The sequence below is a fragment of the Zonotrichia albicollis genome, chromosome 27, assembly GCF_047830755.1.
Source record: "Zonotrichia albicollis isolate bZonAlb1 chromosome 27, bZonAlb1.hap1, whole genome shotgun sequence".
Taxonomy (NCBI): Eukaryota; Metazoa; Chordata; class Aves; order Passeriformes; family Passerellidae; genus Zonotrichia; species Zonotrichia albicollis.
In genome coordinates, this window is record NC_133845.1 from 1624902 (window position 1) to 1651860 (window position 26959).

At 53.4% G+C, this 26959-nt stretch overlaps 3 protein-coding genes across 8 annotated transcripts in view; all 3 read right to left on the reverse strand.

The window, feature by feature from the left end:
- Window positions 1-12609, reverse strand: part of DIXDC1 (DIX domain containing 1) — a 35341-nt gene extending 22732 nt beyond the window's left edge. For 4 of the 6 annotated variants that reach the window (XM_074559586.1, XM_074559589.1, XM_074559588.1 and 1 more), the window contains exon 1: window positions 8442-8637. In XM_074559586.1, the coding sequence (XP_074415687.1) occupies window positions 8442-8501 (60 nt within the window). In that variant the 5' untranslated portion in view covers window positions 8502-8637. Of the gene's footprint in view, window positions 1-8441; window positions 8798-11589; window positions 11694-12545 lie in introns of those variants that run through there. The other 2 variants (XM_074559587.1, XM_074559590.1) reach the window with 2 other exon arrangements.
- Window positions 12610-14744: 2135 nt separating this feature from the next.
- On the reverse strand, window positions 14745-20446 carry C27H11orf52 (chromosome 27 C11orf52 homolog). Its single transcript, XM_074559567.1, has 4 exons — window positions 20220-20446; window positions 16947-16987; window positions 15874-15920; window positions 14745-15506 (listed from the first exon to the last, which is right to left on the reverse strand). The coding sequence occupies exons 1-4, from the start codon at window positions 20249-20251 to the stop codon at window positions 15258-15260; spliced, it is 369 nt and encodes a 122-aa protein (XP_074415668.1). The 5' UTR covers window positions 20252-20446; the 3' UTR covers window positions 14745-15257.
- A 2951-nt stretch (window positions 20447-23397) lies between these two features.
- HSPB2 (heat shock protein family B (small) member 2) lies at window positions 23398-25676 on the reverse strand. The gene is made up of 2 exons (XM_005496558.4): window positions 25462-25676; window positions 23398-24268 (listed from the first exon to the last, which is right to left on the reverse strand). Exons 1-2 carry the CDS (start codon window positions 25553-25555, stop codon window positions 23817-23819), a joined length of 546 nt encoding a protein of 181 aa, XP_005496615.1. The 5' UTR covers window positions 25556-25676; the 3' UTR covers window positions 23398-23816.
- Window positions 25677-26959: the final 1283 nt, after the last annotated feature.

Genomic DNA, 26959 nt, shown 5'->3' on the forward strand with positions numbered 1-26959 from the left:
CTCTGCAGCTTCTGCTGAGGTGGCAGCAATGCCCAGCCCCACTGCTGGGGGAGATGGAACAGGAAATATTTATCAATATCATTGTCTGGCAAAAGATTCTGAGAATATAGACACTATAAGCGAGATTGAAATGAAAGCAAGCTTTGAGATCCCTCAGTTACTGAACAGCTGGAAAACAATGGTGTGGCTGCTGAAGGTGATCCCCTTTGGATGGAACAACACCCTCTGCTTGCAGACAGGCCCAAGGGTCAGAGCAGGCCCAAGGGTCAGAGCAGACCCTGCAGCTTGGCAGAAGGGGCCCAAAGAGGAGTTTTTAGGGTTTAAAATGTAACACAGGATGGTGATGTAATGTGGTTGAACTCTCCTTACAAGGTTAAATATAAAGTTTGTACACAAACAAATGAGAGATAATGGCAAGCAAGTGGTTTTCAGAGCCCTGGATGAGGGGGACACAGAGGTTCTGGGGCTCTGAGCAGGCTGCAGGCTTGGCCTTGCTTTCCAAGGCTTGGTGAGGAAAGAGCTTGTGTAAAATATAACACAATATGGTGATGTAATGATTCTTATAGGCTGTATGGAAATGCTGTAGGATTTGTATCTTGTACTAGATTGGTTAGTGAGAATTACAATATTCAGCACAGAAGAAGATTTATGGTGTTGTAATGGGAATGTCGCTCTCTCACCCTCTCATCCTCTCTCCTCTCTCTTCTCTCATTCCTGCAGAGCAGGGCCCTGCACTTGGCCCTTTGCAATAAACCCCAAATTCCACAACCAGAAGAAGATTTATTGTATTGTAACGGGAACCTCGCCCTCTGATCCTCTCTTTTACTCTCTCATTCTCTCTTTACCACTCTCTTTACCTCTCTTTCTCTCTCTCATTCCTGCTCTCGGCTGTGCCTGGCAGCTCCCAGCAGGGCCCTGCACTTGGCCCTTTGCAATAACCCACAATTCCCAGCCCTGGCTGCAGAGATCTCTCATCTCCCTCCATCCTGACCCTCCTACCCCTGTCACTCCTACACCCCACAAGTCTTTATTTTGTATTTTTCTAATCATTTTAGGGACTGGCACTGATTCCCCAAGGACACAGCTCCTCCCAGCTTGCAGAAAATCTGCACTTTTTGGAGGAGTCTCTGTGGATCTTCCACTTCTGCCTCATTTAGAGGAAAATCCCTTTCACCAAGCAGTTTGTTTTCTGTTCCTCCTCTCAGAACATTCCTTGCACATTCACAAAAAAAGAATTTTTGGCAAGATTTTAGTCTCTTAAAAGAAGGAGGAGGTTGTCACTGTTATTATTAGTAAAAAAAACAAAAAAAAGCCATCCCTAAATCCCAGAGCAGTTACATTTTAAACAATGAGCATTAAAAGGAGGCTTCTGAGGCAATGGAATTGGGATGGCACCAGGACAGAGTCGTTTCACTGCCATGGCTGCTGTAATTCTGCAGACTTACACCTCATTTACAGACTCACTTGGTTGGGTTTGGGTTTTTTCCATTCAACATCAGATTTTCCTGCAGACGCTCAGACAGTTGGACTGAAGAGCATTTCCTAAGTTTGTACCCAAAATCCTGGCAGGCTGAGGGACTTCAGCAAGAGCCCTGGATTGCTGCAGAACTCAGAAATCCAGAGAGGGAGCTGTCAGTGCTGGCAGCTGAGGGCAGCACGGGACTGAGCCTCCCAAGGAAATTTATCAGAAATAAAAGTTAAGTGACCTAAAAAAGGCCAAGTGCTGCGAAATGCACATAGGATGAAGGGACAAAGCCCCCAAGCTGCTCAGCAGAAACCCCAAAGGCAACTTTCAAAGCTGGAGGGCCCAAAATCCTTCACTATTCAGCTTCTCACCAACATTTCTTCCAAACCCAGAATTTTTCACAGGAAAAGCAGCCTGCTGTGGGGTGTGCTCCACAGAACACACATTATTTAGGATTATGGTGGAGCTAAGCTTAATCCTGTTTACATTAACACAGCTTTGTGTTCCAAAAAAAGCCCCTTTTACCTGTACTTGCCATAGAAAGAGCAGCAGCTGTACCTGAAGGGAGTTGGAGCTTTTTTGGTGTTTTGCCTTACTCTGGAACACTTTGCAGGGCAGGAGGTTTTTAAACCCAGGTCTTGGGGACTACAGAACATCCCAACAGATTCCATGGGTAAATTACAGGTTGGGATATATGAGGTTAATTTTTACCTCTCTGGGATCAAAATATGGCACTTTTTGGTGTTGAACAAATGGACAAAATCATTTTTCTAGCAAGGAGGGCCTGCCCTGCTCACTGCCACCTTCCAGTAGATCCTGTGACCCTGTTTCCTTCTGTTCTGGAACCAGATCCCTTCTCTGCATCGATTTGATGAGCTGGAATCCATCTTTATCACTGGATTTAGAGAATCATCCTGCTAGGATGAGATTTTTGGGGCTCAGTCCTCTAGGATGAGATTTTTGGGGCTCTTTATACCGATTTCCCTTTGTGCACTGCTTTGATCAGCTGGAATCCATCATTAGTGTTTGATTTAGGAGATCTTCCTCTAGGATAAGGTTTTTGGGGCTCCTTACATTTATTTAGCTTTATGCACTGAGCTGGAATCCATCATTAGTGTTTGATTTAGGGAACCATCCTGCTAGGATGAGATTTTTGGGGCTCTTTACACCCATTTACCTTTGTGCACTGCTTTGATCAGCTGGAATCCACCATTACTGCTTGACTGAGGGAACAATCCTGCTAGGATGAGGTTTTTGGGGCTCTTTACACTGATCTGGCTTTGTGCACTGAGCTGGAATCCATCATTCCTGTTTGATTTAGGGAATTATCCTGCTAAGATGAGATTTTTTGGGGCTCAACCATCCTCTAGGATGAGATTTTTGGGGCTCCTCACACCCATTTCCCTCTGTGGCACACTTGTGGCCACTGCCCAAGCCCCAGGGCTGCTGAGGGCAGCAAGAAGAGCCCAGGATGAAAAGAAATTCCCTGTTCCATCCCTCAGAGCCCTGAGCCAAAGGTCTGCAGCAGCCTAATTGCATCAGGTTGAGGCCCTGAATGATTTCTAAGCTTTCTGACATTACCTTAATTAGATGGAGACTGTAATTTTCCACCCAGCCTTCCTCCAGTTTGCTGATTAATTTTTTTGTTGCTTTTCAAGGAAGCCTTTGTGGAAGCAGAAAGCACAAACTCCCAAGCAAAGAAAATGATTCCCTCTGCTCTCAAAGGCAGAAAAAGATTTTTTCCCCCTCAAAATTGATGTTTGAACGTGATTCAAGTTTTTTAATGTGTTCAGATGCATCCAACAGTGAAAACCACCCAGTCATGACCACAGTGAGGCCAGAACGACCAACAGCACCCACAGGAGTTCTCCTTCATAAAACTCATAATAATTTAAAGCAGGTGTTGATTTCCAGAGTGCCCAGCCCTCCAGCAGGACATGGAATTTCTGACTGCAGAGTTTTCCACCTTTTCCTGAGTTCTTTCTTTACCCGTTAACAGGAGGAGCTTAAGTGTAAGCAGCAAGAACAAATTCCATCCCAACTCCTTAAATTATTTCAGCCCCTTTGATTTTTGTAAAGCCAAAAGCTGCCATGGCCCATTCCAGAGCCACCCAGCTTCCAGTGCAGGATGAAGTCATTCCCACCTGCGCCTAAATCCTGGCATTTCATTAATTCTGAGCTTAATTTTGAGTTTAATTTTGAGTGAAAGGGCTTAATAATGCAAATGTAAGACCCTGAGGGAGCAGCGCCTCTCACATGATGCTCAGCAGGTACCTGAGGCCCTTTTCCCACCCAGGCAGAGCTTCTGTGCCAGCTACAGGCAAAAAATAAAGGCAAAAAAGTGGCAAAGAGCTGAGCTTTGAGTGCACAGAGGACTTTGGAGCACATGATTCACCCTGAGCTGTCAGTCCCAAGCACTGACACATCCCCTGGTGCTCTGGGGGGGGGAAAGGAGCATTGTTCCTCCTTCAGCACCATCCTCATCCCCAGGCAGCTCTGAGGGGACCCTCAGCTCCTCAGCACTCCAAAATCTGCAAGCAGAAACTCTGCAGATTGGAAGGACACCCAGAGAGGCTCCCTGGCCCAGAGTCAGAGCCCTAAAGGCACATTCAGGACACAGAAATTCGGGATTCCCTCATGTCTCCCCTGTCCCATCCCCTTTTTCCTCTTTCCACCCAAAAAGCAGCTGCAATAACCTTCCTGCTCCTGGAAAAAATGTTTTGAAAAGCAGAAATGTGGGATTGCTCCTGTGCAAACGCTCTGTGAGGACACCCTGCCAAGGGACAGCCTGGCTTAGCCACCAAGGCAGGGATTGATCCCAACTGCTCCACCCTAATCCTATAGAGCAGCAAAACCTTGCTGAGGAGTCCCACTGCTGGCCAGGCACCAGGGTTTGGGGGAAAACTGATGGCAGAGCACATCTGGGGGTGAATGCACATCTGGGGGTGAATGCAGCTGTGGGGAGCCCCAGCTGTGTTTTCTGCCGGGGTTGCAGGGCAGCCCGGACACCCTGCAAAGGCTCAGCCCCCCTTCCTCCCCCAGGCTCCAGCAGGGTGGGGAAGGGCTGAAACGCTGCCAGGATCACCCCAAAGCAGAGCTGGCGTGATGAACCAGCACCTCCGGAGCTTGGGGTGGGATCCGGGACCCCTGAGAGAGCCCTGGGGCTGAGCAGGGTGAGGGAGCCAGAAGTCAAACCAGCTCTCCATGGTGAATCCTATTAATCCTATAAATAGCGCTGGGGCAGGAGAGGGTGAGTGCCAGCTCCTTGTGCTGACATCGCCCAGCTGAGACCTCCTGGTCACAGATCAGGACCGTGCCCCGAGGGCAGCAGAGGGGTCACACCCCAGAAAATGACTCCAAACGGAGAATCGAACCCAAATCACCCCCAGGGTGAGGAGTCACAGATCAGGACCGTGCCCCGAGGGCAGCAGAGACAGAAAATTACCCCAAATTGAGAAATTAACCCAAATCATCCCATGACATTGCCCAGGACAAGGAGTCACAGATCAGGACCTTGCCCCAAGGGGAACAGAGCCAGAAAATGACCCCAAACAGAGAAACGAACCCAAATCATCCCAGGGCAAGGAGTCACAGATCAGGACTGTGCCCTGAGGGGAACAGAGGGCTCACACCCCAGAAAATGATCCCAAACAGAGAAACGAACCCAAAACACCCCCAGGGTGAGGAATCACAGATCAGGACCTTGTCTCGAGGGGAGCAGAGGGCTCACACCCCAGAAAATTACTCCAAACAGAGAAACGAACCCAAATCACCCCCAGAGCATTGCCCAGGGTGAGGAATCACAGCTCACAGGCAGGACGGCACCTCCACCCGGGCAGGGTGAAGGAGAGGGGTTGGGAAATGCAGGAATTTCACAGGGCTGAGAACCAGGGGAAATATCCCATGGAACAGGGGCAGAACAGCCCTGCAGCTCCCTGCAGCCCAGAAATGGGGGAGATTTCCCCCAATCCTGCATTTCACCCTGCCCTGCTTGCCCCACAGCCCCCGCCAGCCTCCCTGGCCTCTCTGGAATGGATCGTTTGTTCAGCATAATCTCGGGGAGGGGGGGGAAGAAAATAGTTATTTTAAATGACTCACTGCACACGGGCAGCCACATAATGAAGTTTGCCACAGGAAATGATCCTCCAGCTCGAAAAAAGACAAGGTGTGGTGCTGCTCAAATGCAGCCTGGAGCTCACTTGTGACACATTTCTCTGTGCCCCATCTGTTTGCAAGAGCTGGCAGAAGTGTCAGCGCATAAATAAACTGCATTTCCCCGAGGAAAGGGAACAGGCTGGGGCCACATGGACAGAGTCAGAGCAGATGAGCCCCCTCTCTGTGGTTCCCTTTCATTATAAACTCCTGCTTTTAGCAGCCACACATCCCCAGGGCCCCATCCAGCTGCGGGATTGAATTATTTATCTGCCTGGGAGCTGCAGAAATCCCCACAAACAGCAGGGAAACACCTTCAAGGCAGGGCAGGCCATTAATGAGGGGCTTTAATGCCCACGGGGGGGACTTTGCTGCATCTCAACATCAAACAAAACCATCCTGCCCTCAGATGTCTGCAGGTGACAGCGGCCACCAGGGCCCTGGCTCTGAAAGGGAAGGGGAAAAAGGGAAATAAACGGGCCTGAAGTGACAATTCAGCAATTTCAGGGAGCCTGGAGCAGGACGGGATTCCTCACACGGTGGAGAAAGCAGCAGTGCAGAAGGACAATGCTGCTCCAGCACTAATTAGGGATAATTGGGCTGCCGAGGTGCCCTCGGTCACAGGGGATGGAGAGGGAGGGGGAAAAGGAGAAAAAGGGACAAAGGAACCTCCCCGAGGCTCTTGGCTGTGCTGGGTCTGGTCAGCACCCGGGATCGGGACACAATTCCACGTTAATGTAAATGTAAACAGCACCAGCATGGGGACACAATTCCACGTTAATGTAAATGTAAATAACACCCGGCATGGGGACACAATTCCACATTAATGTAAATGTAAATAACACCCGGCATGGGGACACAATTCCGTGTTAATTTCTGTGTAAATAGCACCCGGCATGGGGACACAATTCCACATTAATGTAAATGTAAATAACACCCGGCATGGGGACACAATTCCACGTTAATGTAAATGTAAACAGCACCAGGTATGGGGACACAATTCCACGTTAATTTCTGTGTAAATGAACACCCAAACAGGCAAACTGAGACAGGCAGGACTCAGAGCTGGTGATCACAGCAAGAATGGAGTGGGAGCTCCTCTCTCATTCCCAGAGCCTCGGCAAATCCCAGGTCCTCCCCTTGCTAAACCCATTTCAGTTTTACTTTTGTAGGAGCGTGTGAGGAGGCAGAGATCCCGATAATCTCTTTTTTCTGGTGGCAGAGGGAAGTTTCTTCCACAGCTGAGGTAAAACCAGCCGGGGCCAGGCACTGAGCATCGCTGGGGTTCACTCCCATCATTGATTAAATTATTAATAAATAAGTCACTAATTGTGCCTGGGGAGGATGTGCTGCCCCGAGCACAGGAAGTACGAGCTCGATCTAAACCCAGACCTTGGCTGGCTAAAAATGAACTGACACTGTGAGGAGGAGGAGGAGGAGGAGGAGGAGGAGGAGGAGGAACGGAGCCATTCCAGCTCCAGGAGCCGGGCCAGGCTCAGGTTTCACCCCCAGTTTGGTTTTCCCGGATTCGGGATGCCCGGCGGAGATGTCCAGGGTTCATTTTTCATTTTCTGTGCATAACAGGCACGGCACGGCTGAGGAGTCACACAACACTAAGCAGAATTCAGTTCTGTGCTTTGAGAAAGGATAAAAACCCCCCAAAAGTGAGAGAGCAAATAGCAGCAGCTCTGGGCTTCCAGCAAATCCCCACTCAGTTTTTCTTCCTTTTCAGCCCCAGCACGGGCTGCCCGGGGATTAAAAATATCCATAAATAGCCAACAAAACTCATTTTTGTGCCCCCCAAAGAGGGAGGTCCCACTGCTGTCCCCCCACAGCTGCGGGATCCCCGTCTCTGCAGTTTCTTGTGCATGTCCTTATTTTACAATTCATTACTCTCCTAGCAGAATAGGCAAATAAAAACACTTTAAAAATTACATTTTCCCCACCAAGTTCCATTTCAGTCCCCCAGGGATTCATTTTACAGAAAAAGACGGGGGGGAAAACCCCAAAGCAGCTCTTTGGCTGCCTCTCCCAAGCAATGTGAGTCCATAAATCCGATTTCCAGCCCCCCAGCACACATCCCTCAGCAGCGGAGTCGATTTTTTACACAACAAACGCTGCCCCACAGTTTGTGCTGTTCACCAGGACCCCACAGTTTGTAAAATTTGCCGAGACCCCACAGTTTGTACAATTTACTGGGACCCCACAGTTTGTGTTATTCACCAGGACCCCACAGTTTGTGCTATTTCCCGGGACCCCACAGTTTGTGTTATTTACTGGGACCCCACAATTCGTGTTATTTACAGCGACCCCACAGTCTGTGTTATTTCCCGGGACCTCACAGTTTGCATAATTTACCGGGACCCCACAGTTTGTGTTCTTTCCCGGGACCCCACAGTCTCTGTTATTTCCCGGGACCCCACAGTCTGTGTTATTTCCCGGGACCCAACGTTTGTGTTCTTTCCTGAGACCCCACAGTTTCTGTTCTTTCCCGGGACCCCACAATTTGTGTTATTTCCTGTAACCCCACAGTTTGTGTTATTTCCCGGGACCCCACAATTTGTGTTATTTCCAGGACCCCACAGTCTCTGTTCTTTCCCGAGACCCCACAGTTTGTACAATTCACCGTAACCCCCCAGTTTGTGCGGTTTCCCGGGCCAGCAGCAGAGCAGCGAGAAGAGCTCCAACCCCTCCCGTAGCACCGGCCACAAACTCCTCACCAACTCCCGCTCCCCGCTGATAAACCTCGCTGTTTCCCCCCATTTCTGCCCCCAATCCCGCACTACCCCGCCGTGCCTTCCTCCCGGGGCGGCCGCGGCTTTACCTCGCTGAATCCCTCCTGCAGGATGTCCAGCACGCTGCCCCGGGCCAGGCAGGCCAGCATGGTCCCGGGGGGCTCAGGGGCCGCGGCGCCGCCTCTCGCTGCTCTCCCTCCTCTTCCTCCCGAGCACAAAGGCCGGGAGGCGGCGGGGAAGGGCTCTCATGGTCCCATCTGTGCGGGCCGGGCCGAGCGGAGCCGCTGTGGGCATGCTCGGGGGGAGGAGGCGGCGGAGATGTCACTCGGTTGTCACGGCGACGCCGCGGCTTTACGAGATGCGGGCGCGGGGGAGAAAACATCTGAAAGCCATTTCCAGCCGAAAGGGGGAAAACAGACCGCGAAACCATCCCCGAAGGCGCTGGGGAAATGGGGATTTTCAAGAGCGGGGGGAGAGGAGGAGGAAGAGGAGGAAGGAGGGACGGAGGGAGGTGATGCCTTGCAGGGAGAGCAGAGCGCTGAGAGGAGATCGTTCTGCAGCCACAGGAAGCCGCAAGGCAGGCCACGACGCCTGGGAGGTTCGCAAGTTTGAACACTTCATTTTTTCAATGGAAAAAAAAAAACAAACAAAAAACACCCCCCCCAAAAAAAACCCCCAAAAAATCCCCCCCAAAAAACAAAGAAAAAACCCCAAAAACCAACCAAACAAAGCCCCCCCCCCCCCAAAAAAAACAAACAAAAAACCCAACAAAAAAAACCCCAAAAACAAAATAAACCCAAGAAATAAAGAAAACCCCCAAACAAACAAAAACCTGCAAAAAACAAAAAAACCCAAAAACAAAACAAAAAAGAAAAAAAAACGCAAAAAAAAAAAAAACAACCCCAAACGCGAGAGAAAACGTTCAAATAATAACCAGCTCGCTCCGTACAGCACTAAGCGCTCCCATGACAGAAATGGGTATCGAGTGTCCCCAGGCTGCCTCTCGGAGTCGGTGTCACCTTTCAGGAAGCGCCCGGGGAAGGAAAAAAGGAAAATGAAAGCGGAATGGGTGAAACCCCCGGGCAGGGGCTCTGCCAGCGCCGACCCCGCTGCCCTCCGCTCCCAAAATGTCCTGCCAGCATTTCTAGGTGTGAAACGCGGTTAAAAACAAACTTTTTTTTTATTTTTTCCCCCCCCCCGCCTAAGTGTTGATGCATCCCGAGGAAAAATCAATGGCACAATTTCACAATTTTAGCCCAACACAGCTAAAATACAGAAAGAGAAGCAACAGGTCGCTTCCCTCTGTACCCAACCCAAAAGGAGGCGGTTCCCTCTCGTCCCGTTCTAAATTATCCATTTTGCTCTCCCTGCTTTTTCTCCATTCCCCGGGAGTGGAGATTTTGATGTTTTCATCGGTTCTAATGCCACATCTGTTCAGCCAAACAGCAGATTACAGCCAGGCTTTGCACAAAGCCCCGTAAGCTGGGGCTGCTGGGGGCTTGGAGCCTTGATCCCGTTCACTTTTGAGCTTCAAAATGCCATTAAATAAATATGTAACCCCTTTTTTAATGCAATTGAGTAGCTTATGCCTGAGCAATTCCAATAACATTTTGTGGGAAAACGAAGTGGCTCTCCCATGAGACAAAGAGCGACCTAATTTTGGAGGAAAAACCAACAAAACACACTCAGAGCTTCCAGTGTGGAGTTTAAAATGCTCTTCTTGACTAATAATTTATTACATTATATATATATAAATATTATTATATATTGTATATAATATATTACTATATATTATATAGTATGCATTATGTATTATATACTATATAGCATATATTATTATATATTATATATTATATATTATATATTATATATTATATATTATATATTATATATTATATATTATATATTATATATTATATATTATATATTATATATTATATATATGGTATATTATATATATGGTATATTATATATGGTATATGGTATATGGCATATTATATATGGTATATTATATATATACATTATTAAATTATAAATTATTTCTATTTATTGCATTATATGTATTTACCACCTGTGTTTTACATGGCAAACACACATTTATAGGGGATTTGTAATATAACAAGGAAGGATTTTGAGATTTTTGGGTCGACCAAGAAGATCTGGGATGCAGGGGCTCCCCTTCATCCCATCTCCCTCCTGCAGAGCCCCCTCCTGCTCCAGCAAAGGCAAAAATGTTCCAAATGTTCTCCTTTTCCCTGCCAGGCTCGGGTACAGCCCAGCTCAGAGGTTTTCTCATCAAAGATTTGTTTCTGCAGGAGTTTTTCATTGTATTCTTACAGTTTCTTATCTGTGCCTGAATGCCAGGGAATGGAAACCAGGCTGGACCTGCTGAGCCATTCTCCTGCCCATTGTGGGGACACAAATGGGGCTGGGGTGGGAGTGTGGGCTAAAAATAACTTTTAAAAATTAAATTCCACTTCTCCCTTTGTGCTTGACTCCCAAGTTTCCAGCTGCTGCTGGCAGGGCTGTGTTTTGCTGTCAGTTTTACACAAGAGCTGCCTCTCAGTGCTGCTTTTGCAAGGAGCCTCTCACTAACAGGAAATTGAGAATTCTCCCTGAATTTTCCCAAGGGAATTCTCTGCCCAGTGATTCCAGCCCTGTCAGGGCAGTGACACCCAAAGGATGCCCCAGCAGCTGCCCCTGGGTGAGTGACCTCTGAGCCCAGGCTTGGTGGCGCTCGGTGGCATTGCCATCTCCTGGCCACTTCCAGCATGACCCCAGCCCTTGTCCTTGCACCCTTCTGGTCACTAAAATCGGGGTTTGGGGGGTGAAAACAAAAGAGGAATCCCTGGGTCAGGAATAATTCCAGTCTCATACATCACTTTTCTCTCTCTGGTAGCAAAAATAATTTCCTGAGGCCTGTGGGGCTGACTTGTTCATTACCCAGAGATGATCCAACATAAATGATCCAACCCCATTCCTGGGTGAGAAATTCCTGGGTCAGGAATTCACCCGTGGGGTTTGTGGGGCTGTGACTGCAGCAAGAACCCAAAGAGCTGCCCAAAGGCACGGCTGCACTCGTGTCACTGATCCCAAATCCTCCTGAGGCACCAAAAGGGACAGAAAGGGCACCAAAGGGACAGAAGGACAACAAAAGGAACAGAAAGGGTACCAAAAAAGACAAAAAGGGCACCAAAAAGGACAGAAAGGGCACCAAAAAGGCTGTTGGGAACTCACAGAGGGTGCAGGAGGCTGTGGGGGGTGACAGGGCCCCGTGCCCATCAGAGTCCCCATGCTGGATGTCACCTCAGTGCCAGGGGAGGGTCCCAGCACTCCTGAGCCTAAGGGAAAAGCAAATCCATCAGGGATTTGGGATGGGATTGATGGGATGGGATGGGATGGGATGGGATGGGATGGGATTGATGGGATGGGATGGGATGGGATGGGATGGGGTGGGATGGGATGGGATGGGATGGGATGGGATGGGGATGGGGATGGGGATGGATGGGATGGGGATGGGGATGGATGGGATGGGGTGGGATGGGATGGGATGGGATGGGTGGGATGGGATGGGATGGGATGGGATGGGATGGGATGGGATGGGATGGGTGGGATGGGATGGGATGGGATGGGATGGGATGGGATGGGATGGGATGGGATGGGATGGGGTGGGATGGGATGGGATGGGATGGGATGGGATGGGATGGGATGGGATGGGATGGGATTGATGGGATGGGATTGATGGGATGGGATGGGATTGATGGGATGGGATTGATGGGATGGGATTGATGGGATGGGATGAGGGGGAATGGGGAGAGGTGAAATGGGACAGGATGGGATGGGATGCAGATGGGATGGGATGGGATCTTGAGCACAGGGACACCCAGGAGCAGGGCTGGGATGGGCTGTGGGATGGGAATGTGGGGAGCAGGAATTGGAATAGGAGCAGGAGCAGGGCAGTGCTGGGGGGTGAGGAGAAGCTGGGGATGGGGTGGCACGGGCAGAAATGGGGACAGAGAGCGAGCAGGGGTGGGATGGGATTGAGTGGGGCTGAGGTGAGATGGGGTGAGGTGGGTTGGGATTGATAAAATGGGATAGGATGGGGTGAGGTGAGGGGGAATGGGGAGAGGAAATGGGACAGGATGGGGTGGGATGGGATTGATGGGTACCAGGACCCGCACTCCCGGCCCTACCTGCTCCCGGCGCGTCTCCGGTTGCCGCGGGAACGGGGGCGGGATGGGGCGGGATGGCGCTGGCTCCGCCCCGGGATGGGGATCGGGGGGCCGGGATCGGGATGGGGACGGGGATGGGATCGGAGCCAGCTCGGGGATGCCCCTGCCCAGCCCCGCACCGCCCCCGGGAACGGGATCCTGTGTGTCCCCCCAGCCTCCCCCAGAGAGAGGAATTCTCACTCAAAACTGAACATTGCATCTTTAATGGCACATCAACACCCGCTGGGCACACACGGCAGACGCGGGCAGCGCAGATTTTAATGTTCAGTGCAAAACCGAGTCCTTCAGGAAAATCTGTATTGCAGAACACGCGGCTTCCACAATTCCCCATGGAAAACCTGGGGAAATGGCACTCCACCGGAATGGGAGTGTGGAACTGTCTGTAGGATAAGCATGGAATTGTCTCTAGGATGAGCATGGAAATTGTCTCCAGGATGTGTCACTTGGATTTTTTCAGTTTCTCTAAGCCTTCTGATGTTTACATTCTTGTAGCAAATTTTCTCACACACTTTCTGTAAATAACTCATTGTTTTGCATTCTTTTATTGAAGAAGAGAAATTGGATGGGCTGTTGGTTTGTGCAGTGTCATTGGAGAGGTGGCACTGTCACTGTCACTTTTAGAAAACTGTAAATGCTGGAGTCAGAAAATAAACTTCCCTTTTTCTTTACCTTGAGAGCAGCAGTGTGCACTCGTGTTGTTTTGTGTCCTATAGTGACAAAGATGAGCATGGAATTGTCTCCAGGATGAGCATGGAATTGTCTCCAGGATGAACATGGAATTGTCTCCAGGATGAACATGGAATTGTCTTAGGATGAGCACAGAATTGTCCTGCACTTCCAGGAACAGCCCAAGGGTGGTGTGGAAGCCGCAGCTCCTCAGGAAATGGCAGATAAGAACCATTCCAGGGACTCGGGCACTCATTAAAACACGTAGGAAAAATGGGAATATTGGTCCTCAAACACTCCCACCTCGGCAAACACAGCCTGGAGCAGCTTTATTTTTCACCATGAGCAGGAACTCCTTCATGCTCTTCCCACCCAGCTGAGTTGTAAAATGAAAACTTGTGTGTGTTTATAAAAGGAACCATCCCTGCAAAGTTGTGTGTGTTTATAAAAGGAACCATCCCTGCAAAGTTCTGTGTGTTAATAATAAAATCTCCATCTCTAAACGCTGCCAGTGACTGGGGCTGCCCCAGAATCTGCTCTGCAGGCCCTGACTGAGGAGCAGAATGTGCCAGCCTTGCTTTAGTGCCTGCAGAAGGGGTTTGGGGAGCCCTGGTGCCAGTGCTGCCCAGTTTGGACCATTGCTACGCTGAATTATTGACACTCTTGCAGACCCACAAACAGAGGTGGAGCTGGCAGCCCCACGGGGTGTGTGCTCGGTGTCACTGGGGTTTACAACCAGGGCTGACAGCACAAAATGAGGGAAAAGTGGAGGCAAAGTCCAAAGTCTTCTCTGAGGCTGCCCAGGGTTCATTCCCAGTTCCCCAGGCAGCTGCTGGACTCAGAGAACTGCCCTAAAAATAGGCACTGATCTGCATCTAAACCGCCAATTTTCCCTTGTTTCACTTCCAGCCCGAGCCAGGAGCTCACTCCTCACTTGTTTGCACAGAGGATGCACCTCTGAGCAGCCCAGCAGTGACAGAAATCCTTCTGTGCCCTCCTAATTGTGCATTTCTGGCTGCCAGGTACCGTGCATGGCTGCACAGCACTGATTTTGGGGCAAGGGGATGCACCAGGGCCTGGCTGCACCTGCAGGAGCAGCAGATCCTGCTGAAGGTCTGATCTCCTCACAGCACCAGCCACGAGTCACTCTGCAGGCTCAGAGCTTTAACACTGACACAAAACCCTCACCAGAACCTCCCTTTAGTGCTGAATTCCTGAATTCCCGAATTCCCAAGGGCAGCACCAAAACCTCCCTTTAGTGCTTTTAGTGCTGAATTCCTGACTCCCCAAAGGGAGCACCAAAACCTCACTTTAGTCCTGAATTTCTGAATTCCTCAAAGGCAGCAGCAGAACCTCCCTTTAGTGCTGAATTCCTGAATTCAGGAGGAGCAGGACAAGGCCATGGGCTGAGCTCCTTTTCCTGATGGAAGACAAGGCCATGGGGTGAGCTCCCTTTCCTGAAGGAGAAGTCCTGATGGAAGCCAAGGCCATGGGCTGAGCTCCTTTCCCTGCTGTAGGATGAGGCCATGGGGTGAGCTCCTTTTTTTGATGGAAGACAAGGCCATGGGGTGAGCTCCTTTTCCTGCTGAAGGACAAGGCCATGGGGTGAGCTCCTTTCCCTGATGGAGGAGCAGGACAAGGCCATGGGGTGAGCTCCCTTTCCTGCTGAAGGAGGAGGAGGCCATGGGGTGAGCTCCTTTTCCCAATGGACAATTAGGCCATGGGCTGAGCTCCTTTCCCTGCTGGAGGATGAGTCAATGGGGTGAGCTCCTTTTCCTCCTGAAGGATGAGTCCATGGGCTGAGCTCCTTTCCCTGCTGGAGGATCAGGACAAGGCCATGGGGTGAGCTCCTTTTCCTGCTGGAGGATGAATCCATGGGGTGAGCTCCCTTTCCTTCCAGAGGAGCAGGACAAGGCCATGGGGTGAGCTCCTTTTCCTCCTGAAGGAGGAGTCCATGGTTCGAGCTCCTTTCCCTGCCAGAGCAGCAGGACGAGGCCCTGGTTCCTCTCAGACCAAGGTCCCGTTTTTGCTGTCGTACTTGAGCCTGGCCCTGGGGAAGTTGAGGGTGGCGTACTCGGTGGGCTGGTGCTGCTGCAGGCTCCTCACCGGGGCGGCTGAGCGCTGCTGGGCCCTGCACAACACCTGGATGTCGGCGTAGTGGATGCTCTCCTCCTGCTGGACTCCCCTCCTGCTCACCGTGGCATACACAGGGACATCTGGGACATCCTCATACGTGGGCATTGCTGATGGGACAGCCTGCTCAGAAAAAAAAAATAAAACTAGATAAATTTTCCCAGAATTGGCCTGAGAGACTCTTACAAAGAATGATTTCAGCATAACAAATATTAAAAAAATTTGGCTTATCTCCTGTCGTGGTTTGATTCTGTCCAAAAATTCTGCCCTTTTAAGTAGGCAAAGAATAATTTGGTCACTTCATCAACAGGGGGCACATTCCTACAAGGGGCAAAAAATATGGGAAAAGCCATGGGCAGTGTGCCCAGATTAGAGACTGCCCAGCAGGAGAGGATTCTTGGCTCTGGATCCTGCCCTGTGTCCCCCCCAGTCCAGGGCAGCTCTGTCTCCTCAACCCACCCTTAGGAAAACCCTCTGGAAATTCATTTACCTTGCTGCCAGGCTGCTGCTGCTGCGCCTCCTGCCTCCCATTAGCTCCTGCAAAAGAAACTCCACTTTAGGGGTCAGCCTGAACCAGTTTGTTGTTCCACCTCGGGGTGCAGCAGTGCTGGGTGGGCTCTCCCCGGGGCACAAATCAGATTTCCATCTCCTCTGACTCCCTCAGCCCTGATGCTGCCCAAGAAGAAAGCCTGGGCTTGTTTCTTTGGGGAAAATGAGGTTTCCCAGCATGGCAGCACGCTCTGCACCACAGAGTTCTTGGCAGAAGGCACAGACCCAGCACAGAGAGCTCCTTGTCAGGCCCTCAGAGGAGTCAGAGCCACTTTTAACTTTGTCATTTCCTCTGCTGCCTGGCAAACATGTTCTGCCCAGCACGGTCCAAAGGCCACAGGACACAGCTTGAGGAATGGCCCTGATTGTGGCAGGGCTGTCAGACAGATGTTTGCAGCCCCTGCCCTGCTGGAGAGCTCCTGGCTGTGTTTTGAGGAGGGATTTGGCTGTTCTGCTTGTCACAGACATGTTTTCTGAAAAATCCTTTCCTTTGGATTTTTCCTCCTGAGAAGCTGAGAGGCCTCAGGAACAAAATGTAAGCAATGATTATCTGCTGCTGTGGAATGCAACAAGTAGATCTGTAATTAGTCTCATGCAGTTATTTCTAATTAATGGCCAATCACAGTCAGCTGGTTCAGACTCTCTGTCCGAGCCACAAACCTTTGTTATCATTCCTTCTTTTTCTATTCTTAGCCAGCCTTCTGATGAAATCCTTTCTTCTATTCTTTTAGTATAGTTTAATATAATATATATCATAAAATAATAAATCAGCCTTCTGAAACATGGAGTCAGATCTTCTTCCCTTCCCTCACCCTCAGAGCCCTGTGAACACGGTCACAGCTGCTGAGTCCCTTCCCTCCCCACATCCTGTGGCACATCACCCTCCTTGCTTTGAGATTTAAGGAAATTCTGCCTCAAACTCCTCCTGAGGAAGGTTAAGTGCAAAATGAGTGTGGAAAGGAATGTCCCCTCCCCGGGGGCTCTGTCACTGCAAACATTGTCACACATCCTTACCTTGCTTTGCTTTCTTCCTTTTGAAAGGTGAAGGGCACTTCCTGAAATCAGAGAGGCAGAGAGACACATCAGCCCTGCAAATCCCAAACCTCTGCCCCCCAAAGCAGCCCAGACCCCACGTGGGCTACCAGGGAGTGGGACAGACCCCAGGAGAGCCAGCCAGGAGCTCCAGTGACCCTGGCAGGGGAGGTGTCCAAAGGGGGGATGTCCAAAGGGGAGGTGTCCAAATGGAAAGTGTCCAAAGGGAAGGTGTCCAAAGGGGATGGGATGTGTTTCCTCCTCCTGGGGCACCCCACACTCCCACAGCCACCCCAGCTCTCCCTCCTGCCCCAGCAGCATCCCCAGCAATGGGAGCTCCTCTCCCTGGAGCTTTGCATTTCTGCATTTTCCTCCGTTCCTGATCTCAGCTCCCAGGCACGGGCTGCAGGGCACCATCCCATCTGGCACCAGCCCCTTATTTTGGGGACACCAACCCTTCCTTTTGGGGACACCAATCCTTCCTTTTGGGGACACCAACCCTTCCTTTTGGGGTCACCAGCCCCTCCTTTTGGGGTCACCAGCCCCTCCTTTTGGGGTCAGCTGCCCTGCCAGTGCCTGCATGGGGCTCCGGGGAAGGAATGCAGGCCCAGAGCAGTGCCCCGGGCAGGGCTGTGCCTGTGCCAGCTCTGCCAGGCAGCGCAGCCATGCCCTGGCACTGCAGAGGGAAAACATCCCCCCCTGGGAATGCAGGCAGGAATGGCCAGGAATGATTAACCAGGACTGGGCAGCTTTGGCAGGGCAGGGTGGCCGAGGCTCCAGCGCTGCCACAGGGGCACCCCCAGCCCTTCACAGCCAAAATCCGGGGGGTTCTCCCCAGGAATTTGGGTTTAACTCACAGCAGCCCCTTTGTGGGGCTCTCCCAGCCTCCTCCTCCTCCTCCTCCTCCTCCTCCCCTGCCTGCAGTGTCCCCTCCTTGCCCAGTTTGTGTGGCAGAGCATTCCCCTTACTGCCAGCACCCAGATATGGAGGATTTCACCAAACTAGAACCTTTTGGGACACTTCCCTTCCTTCCAGCACCCAGACAAAGAGGATTTCACCAAACTAGCACCTTTTAGGGCACTTTTCTTCCTGCCAGCACCTAGGTGTGAGGATTTCACCAGAGCAGCACCTTGTGGGGCATTTCCCTTCCCTTTTTGGGGCACTTCCCTTGCTGCCAGCACCCAGACACAGAGAATTTCACCAAACCAGGACCTTTTGGGGCACTTCCCTTGCTGCCAGCACCCAGACAAGGAGGATTTCAGCAAGCAGCCCCTTTTGGGGCAGAAGCAGCAGGGTCCCTGCCCTCCCTGGGCAGGCAGGGGCTGGGCTGCCATTCCAGGCTGTTCCCCCAGTGCAGGAACACTGCAGGCAGTGTGTGGGCTGCAGCTATTCCTGTCGGCAGGATAATCACAGCCAGGCATCTCCCCAGGAATGGGGACACGTGTGTGGCAGGGGAAATGGGAGCTGGAAACCTCTGCCCTGCTCTCCAAAGCTGCTGGAGCTCCCAGCCAGAGAGGATTCTCCGTGGCAGCGCCCACAGCCCTGCTCCTGCCCTGTCCCTGTGCCAAGGCCAGGCTGATCCCTGCCCCACACAATCCTGGCACCTGGATTTGGGCAGCCTGTGCCACCTTAGTGCCACTTTAAAGGTCAGAGGAGCCCAGACCCGAGGGCACAATTCCTTCATCAATGACTCCCCAGACAGAATCAATTTGCTGTGATCAATTTTCTTTCCAGACCTCACACTGTGCCCCAGGCATGCCCTGATCAAGCCCCGATGCCCCGGGTGCCTCATTTGAAATGAAAAATGGGAGTTTTGGGGGGTGACCACCTTTCCACCTCCCACCTCCAACTCCTGTTCCGAAATCCCAAACTCCCCAAGGCTCAGGGCTTGGAAGAACCTCACTGTCCTCAGCTCCTGAGCCTTCTTCCACTAGGTGATGCTGTGCCTCTTGGAATTATTAAAAACGGGATGAATTTCTTGCACTTTCATCTGAAATTCATGGCTCTTCCCTTGCGGAGCTGAAGTTATTCCCCCTTGGCAGGGAGTGCTGTCCTGTCTCTGCGAGCAGGAGCTGCAGGGCACAGCAGGAGCCAGGGGGGATTCAAGTGCCACCTTCCCTCCCTCCCTGCCAGCCACAGCGTCTCAGAAACGTGCCCAGGATTTCCCGAGCAGGAATACAAAGCACTGGGATGCTCTTCCCCGGGAGGTGGTGGAATCACCATCTCGGGATGTGTTTAACAAAGCCTGGACATGGTGCTATAGGCTGGCTGAGGTGTTAGGGCACAGGTTGGACTCAATGATCTTGGAGGTCTCTTCCAACCTCATCATTCTGGGATTCTGTGAAAAAAAAATCCAGACAGATGCGGGCAGGGAGAGGGGCTGGGATGGGTGAGGGCAGGACGGGGTGGCTGAACCCCCCTTGTCCCAGGGACCCCTCAAAGGGACCCCTTACGAGGACAGCGATTTGAGCACAGCGATTTGAGCACAGCGATTTGAGCACAGCGATTTGGGATTCCCCAGCTCCCGTCCGGGCTCAGACTGACAAACCCCCCTTGTCCCCGTGCCCCGGGCACCTGCACAGCGCTGCTGCCGTGCCCACCTGTCCGTGCCAGGCAGGTGCAGGGCTCAGAGCCCTGGTCAGCCCAAAGAGCCCGGGGCACCCCAGCACAAGGCTCAGAGCTCTGCCCAGCCCTGCCCAGCCCAGCGCAAGGGTGCAAATCTCCCGAATCCTGCCCGTGCCCGGTTCCCGGTGCCCAGTGCCGGTTCCCGGTGCCCAGTGTCGTTGCCCGGTTCCCGGTTCCCAGTGCCAGTGCCTGGTGCCGGCTCCCGTTGTCCTGTTCCCGATGCCCGGTGTCGGTTCCCGATGCCCGGTACCGGTGCCTAGTTCCCGGTTCCCGGTGCCCGGTTCCCAGCGCCGGTGCCCGGTGCCGGTTCCCGATTCCCGGTTCCCTGTTCCCGGTGCCGGTGCCCATTCCCGATTCCCGGTGCCCGGTACCCCCTGTGCCCGGTGCCCGGTGTCAGTTCCCGGTGCCGGTGTCGGTGCCAGTGCCCGGTGTCGGTTCCCGATGCCCGGTGCCGGTTCCCGATGCCCGGTGCCGGTTCCCGATTCTCGGTTCCCTGTTCCCGGTGCCGGTGCCCGGTGTCGGTGCCCATTCCCGATTCCCGATTCCCGGCGCCCGGTACCCCCTGTGTCCGGTGCCCGGTGTCAGTTCCCGGTGCCGGTTCTCCATTCCCGGTGCCCGCCCCGCACTCACCAGCGCCGGCCGCAGCCGCACAGGTTGCCCATGGCGCTCCCCGGCTCCCCGAGCGCTCCCCGGGCAGGCTGAGCTCGTATTTCCTTGTTCCTGCTCGGGCCCGGCTCCCAGGGAGTGTCCCCAGTGTCGGGTTTCGGAGCTGGCCCCGTGTGCCATCTACCGGAGTCCCGGCGGGACGGGAGCGCTGCCGCGTCCCCGGGCTGGGCCGCCCAACCCGGCTCTGTCCCTGCCCCGGGAGAGCCACGGACCCAGCCGAGCCCTCAACTGCCCCTTTGTTCCCTTTATTAAGTTTATTCCAGTTTATGAAGTTTATTCCAGTCCACATCTTGTTTACCATCCAGCTTGCCCCGGTTCCGAGCCTTGGGAAGCGCCATTCTCCCAGGGTTATCAGGATTGTGGAAAATGCATTTATTTTATGATTGGCTTTTCGCAAATATCCGAAGGAATATTATTTGTGTTGTGTTAGAAAGCGATGCTGTATTAATTCTCTTAAGTACTGTGTTAAATATAGTTTTAGGTTATAAAAATTGTTAAAATAGAAACTATGTTATGTAGGATACATTTTTTAAAGAAAGGGCTCGCAGTGAGATAGCAGCCACAGGACACCTGAATCTTTCAGAGGAAAACAATTTATTTATCTCTTATCAGAAGAAATGAACTTCTTCCCACCTCAAAGGCGCTGTCAGGATTCAGAGGCAGAAGCTGACCCTGCCCAGCCAGAATCCTGTGTTTGAATGGAATTTATGCATCATGTATGAATATGCAGCAGGCTGTTGCTTTTAAGGGTTAATCCTCTGTTAATGTGGGGCCTTTTTCGGGCTCGTGCTGCCAAAAGCCACCCTCCAATCCACTGTCACTTATAGAAAACTACAGATGTTGGAGTCAGAGAATAAACTTCCTTTTTTCTTCACCTTGAGAGCAGCAGTGCGTGTGCTCGTGTTGTTTCGTGTCCTACAACACACAGCAAAGCCTGCAGGAGGGGCAGAAGGAGAAGGATTCTGCTTTGGAAGGGTCACAGCTGGCTCTGGGAGAGCAGCCTTGCTCTGACACTGCTTGGGCTGGAGAAACACCCCGGAATTCAGGGCTGGATGCGCGCAGACAGCCGGGACTGGGGTTCTGCAGAGCCCAGGTGTTCCAGGAGCCCGTCCCTGCCTGGGAAGTGCAGACTCTGTGTCTGTGCCTTGCCACAGACGCTGTTGTTTTAATGAGCCAGCGTCTGTTGTGATTCCCGGGATAACTCGGCCTTTGTTGCTTTGTGGGGAAGGAGCAAAGAGAACCGGCTGGGAGCCCGTTCCCATCAGCCTCTCCCACAAACACTGCGGCCGCCGCTTCGAGCTCCACCAGAGAAACAGAAAAGCATCACAAACACTGGCGGGGCCGGCAGCTCTTGGCTGCCACCCCACATTCCGTGTCTGCAGTGTCTGCGGGGGACAGCCCGGGGCACTGCCAGCCCTGTCCTGCACGGTGACACTGCTGTGACACCGGGCACTGCCAGCCCTGTCCTGCACGGTGTCACCGGGCACTGCCAGCCCTGTCCTGTACTGTGACACCGCTGTGACACCCTGTCCTGCACAGGGACACTGCTGTGCCACCGGGCACTGCCAGCCCTGTCCTGCACAGTGACACCGCTGTGACACCCTGTCCTGCACAGGGACACTGCTGTGACACCCTGTCCTGTACAGGGACACTGCTGTGACACCGGGCACTGCCAGCCCTCTCCTGCATGGTAACATCGGGCACTGCCAGCCCTGTCCTGCACAGTGACACTGCTGTGACACCGGGCACTGCCAGCCCCTGTCCTGCACAGGGACACTGCTGTGACACCGGGCACTGCCAGCCCTGTCCTGTACAGTGACACCGGGCACTGCCAGCCCTGTCCTGCATGGTGACATCGGGCACTGCCAGCCCTGTCCTGCACGGTGACACTGCTGTGACACCGGGCACTGCCAGCCCCTGTCCTTCCTGAGCACTGCCAGCTCTGTCCTGCACGGTGACACCGCTGTGACACTGGCACAAGTGCCCTGAGGTGATTTTTTATTTTGACACTTTATCTGGTTTTACCTCAGGGCTCAGGGCAGGAGGTTGGGCACTGTTGGCACCTGCTCTGCACTCAGTGCCCTCACTGTGCCCCCTGAGCCTGGCAGGGCTGCTCCTCATCTGACTGATCCCAGGGCTGGCAGCGCCCTGGGGAGCAGAAGGGAGCTGAAAATAGCTGGGCAGTGCCCTGCTCTTGGCCTGGCAGGGGACAAAAATCAGCCTGATATCCGTGCTGCAGTCCCAGGGGATGTGCTGGGGGCCTGAGGGGGCATTCCTGTCCTGGGCATTGTTGCCCCAGGAATTCCTACTCTGAGCATTCCCACCCTGGCATTCATGCTCTGGGCATTGCTGCCCCTGGTATTCCTGCCCCTGGCATTCCTACCCTCACCATTCCTGCTCTGGGCATTGCTGCCCCAGGAATTGCTGCCCCTGGCATTCCTACCCGGGAATTACTGCCCCTGGCATTGCTGCCCCAGAGTGGGGTGGGCACAGCCACAGGGAGAGCAGGAATTCACATCCCCCAGGATTTTGGAGCCTCCCCTCCTCTCTGTTGGGAGAGCAGCAGCCAGGCATGCCAGGCACCCCCAAATTTAGGCTCTGACACAGCATTCTGTGTGCCTGGCTGGCCCTGATGACACAAGGGTGGCAAGTGCCACCTGCTGAGCCCCGGGGCAGCAGCTGCCAGCAGCTCACACACGATCCCTGTCCCCATCACGGGGACATTGCTCAGTGGCTGCCAAAGGGGCCCATGCAGCCCCTCCCTGCCTGCCCAGCCAGGAATCTGGGGGCTGAGCAGAGCCTCTCCCTTGGGTATTTTGGGTTCAGCCCCCCCAAAAGGGCTGCGTGTGAAGGATGCCCCATAAGCAAAGGGCTGAGCTGGCACAGGCTGTGCTGGGCATTAATTTGTGCCCCTTTAATTGGGCTCATTCCAGCTGCAGCTCCGGAGGTGCTCAGGGACCTTCCAAGGGCTCATCACTCCTCCTCACCTTTGTGTCCTGGAGGTCACCTCACTCTGGGCTCGGGTGAGGCACAGGGGTGGCCACAGCCCCTCCATGTCCCCACTGGTGCCACTTGCACAGGTGGGTGCCACTGCCCACCCGTCCTGCTGCACAGCAGCAACACCAATCCAAGGCAAACAAGAGAAGAGCAGAGGCAGATTTATTCCTCTCTCCTCCTGGTTGCTGCAGGCACTTTGACAGAGCAACACCCACCGTGCACAGGCAGGAATCTCAGAGTCCAGGCACTGGGATCCCCTTTTCTCCCTCCCCAGTGCCCTTCTGGGCTGGAGCTCAGTCCATTGAGTCACAGCCTCACAGCTAAGGGCAGGAGTGACCCTGGGGTGAGAGCAGAGCTCTGCACGCTCACCTGACCTAGAAAACAACTTACATCACACTCACACTCACACTCACACTCACACCTCAGCCCCACTCTTTTTCCAGTTCCGAGTCCCTTTTGTTCCCAGCCATCAGTGTGGCTGCCAAACACCGATGGTGACAAACAGGGCTCTGGCACTGCACATTCCCCATCCCTATCCCCCCCACCTTCCCAGATCTGCAGCCTTTAGGACTTGTCCTTCTCCTTCCCTTCCTCAGCCCGTTCCTCCTTCCCCAGGGGCTGCTCCTGCCGGGTTATCTCCACCTCGTTGACCCTGGCCTTCACCTCCCTGCCCGTGCGGGGAGCCACGATGCTCAGGATGCCATCGTGGGACAGGCTGGCCCTGACCAGCAGCGGGTCCACGTCCAGGGGCAGGATGTAGGTCCTGGTGAACTCCCTGGCGACGAAGCCGTGGCGGTCGGCCCTCTGCGGGTGCTGCCCCGCCACCTCCAGCAGGTTGTCCACGGTGCGGACGCTCAGCTCGTCGGGCAGGAACTGGCAGACGTCCAGGAACACCTGGAACTTGTGCTGGTTCAGGCACACCTCCGAGGTGCCCCTCTCCAGCTGCTTGTTGATGCGGGGCCGGATGTAGTAGCCGTGGTACAGGGCAGGGGCCAAAATCTCCGATGGGGAAACACCTGCAGAGGAGAGCCCGCGAGGAGTGTGGGGCTGGAGCACAGTGGGACCTGGGGGACACCTTGGCTTCGTCCCATCCCCAAGCAGGGGTGGAGTCTGCTGCAGTTCCCACCTTTGTGCCCCTAAAACCCACCCAGAGCCGCGTCCCTGCCAGCTGCTGCGTGCCACGCGCTGCCCAGGCTGGGGCTGGCATCCAGCTTCTCATGTTGGGTGCGCTGGGAGGGCCTGCTGGGTGCTCTGGGAGCTCAGCAGAGCAGAGCCCACGGCCAGGGATGGGCATGGAAAGTGCTGACGGTGAAGGACTAAAGGCCTTTTGTGCGCCATTGTCCACAGGGCTTTCCTTGGAGCTTTTTGCCTTTTCACGCTGTTGTGCCGGTGCTGAATGGTTCTGCTGCTGCCCACATTCCTTCCCCCTGGCCAGCACTGCCCAGCTTTGTGCTGAACGCCCCAGCTCAGCTTTTCTCCACATCCCCCTGGCTGGAAAAGCTTCCCCCCCCCTCCCCTGGGCGCTTTAGCTCCATGTTTTCACAGCATGTGCACGAATGCCAGAGCATGGCTGGCATCAGGGAGGGAGGGACGGGCAGCACTGGGCATGGATGGGGAAGTGGACATGAAGAGACAGACCCTGGCTATTCCCTGGTCATTCCCTGCCTATTCCCTGGCTATTTTCCCCTGGATATTCTCTGGTTATTCCCTATTTTTTTTTTCCTTGTTTTCCCCCATTTTTTCCCTGGCTATTCCCTGGTTTTTCCTTGTCCATTCCCTGTTTTCCCCTGGTTATTCCCTGGCTATCCCCTGGTCATTCCCTGGATATTCCCTAGTTATTCCCTGCTTTTTCCCTGGTTATTCCCTGTTTTGTCCCTGGCTATTCCCTGGCTATTTCCAGGTTTTCCCCTGGCTATTCCTTGGTTATTCCCTGGATATTCCCTGGTTATTCCTTCTGATTTTCCCCTGTTTTTTGCCTGGCTATTCCCTGTTTTTCCCCTGGCTATTCCCTGGTTATTCCCTGGCTATTCCCTGTTTTTTTCCCTGGCTGTTCCCCCTTGATCTGATCCAGATTCCTCCTCTCAAAATCCCTCAGCTCCAGCTTTCCCCCTCTGGAGCCAAAGCTCCCCAGAGGGAACCCCCCAGCCCTGCAGCAGCAGAGGGGAGAAGGGTGCAAAGAGGGAAGGGGGGATCCCACTCCCTTCCTTACCTTCTCCAAAGTTCTGGTCGTAGATCTTGCTGGGGTTGGCAAATTCATACTCAGAGCTCATGGGGTAGGCGTGGGGCACAGTGCGGGCGGCCATAGTGTGTCCAGGACAGATACCTTCCTTTTTCCTTCCTTTTTCCTTCCTTTTCCTTCCTTTTTCCTTCCTTTTTCCTTCCTTTTTCCTTCCTTTTTCCTTCCTTTTTCCTTCCTTCTTTGCTTCCTTCTTTCCTTCCTTCTTTCCTTCCTTCTTTCCTTTTTTCCTTCCTGCCTCCCCAGCCCTCGCTGCCTCTCTGAGCGAGGGCTGCAGGCTGCAAGGCTCCAGCTGGGTGGATTCCAAAGGGAGGAGGGAGGGAGTGAGTGAGTGATAAAAAAGATGGACCAAAATAGCCCCACACAGGCCCCAGGACGCCGGGCCAGGGCAGCTTCTCGCTGCATTCCTGCAGGGAGGGCAGGGGACACCTTGGGGACCCTCAGAGGGTCCCTCCTGGAGCAGGGGGTGGGTGGGCAGCCCAGATTCAGGGGCAGGACAGACCCCAGGTGCTGCTGCTCCAAAGCAAGGGCTCGTTGGGGCAGCTCAGGGTGTCCTTGACCTGGAATTGGTGGCCCTGAGGGTGGCTGACACACACGGAGTGGTTTGTAAGGTGCTGCTCTCCAAAAAATTCCATCAGATCCAAAAGGAATCTGCTTATCTCTGGCAGCCACATGGTTGGACAGCACTCATTGGGAGAATGATGGGCTTTGCTAGTACCAGCCACAGCTGCAGAGCAGGAGGAATGAGCTCTTCTTCTTCTGGAGGTCCTCCTGGCTCCTCAGGGATGAGGCTTTGAGGGAGAGGGGAACCACAAAGTGTGGAAGAAATGTGGGCCAAAGGCAGCGATTCTTTCCAAAAGCTGGATGAGATTGTTCAGCTCATGTGATGAAGCCACTGCCCACACCCAGTGCCCACTGTGAGCTTGGGGCTCAAACCCCTCCTGTTCCCTGCATGAGGAGCCTGGTTGTCCCCGGAGCTGAGCTCAAACCTCCCGTTCCTTCAGCGGGAAGGGCTGCAGGAGGGCAGCAGGGTCCCACTGCTGTCCCCTCCCCACATCCTGAGCCCTGCTGGCTGCCCAACCTTCCCTTGGCCAGGCTTTGGCACAATCCACGGAGAAATGCTGGTGCCAGCCCTCAGCAGCTAAGCCAGGCCCTGAACCTGCCTAAGCCCAGCTTTGCTGGGCAGGGCTGGTGGGCTGCTGGTGCTGAGCTCTGCACAGCCTGAAAGCAGAGATTTCCTTCAGCCCTGCAGTGTGGGAGAGCAGGTGCAGGGCTGCTGATGTAATGGGGACTTGGAGAGGGTATTTATGGCCTGGGCTGCTGCACAGAGCAAATCCTGCTCCTATTCTTGCAGGCAAGCCGAGAGGAAGAGGCTCAGAGCCTTTGGCAAAGGGCTGGCAGAGCTGGCAGCGCCTCTGAGCCAGAAATTGTGTTTAAATTGCGAGCTCTCACAGGCAGAGAAGCTCTTGCC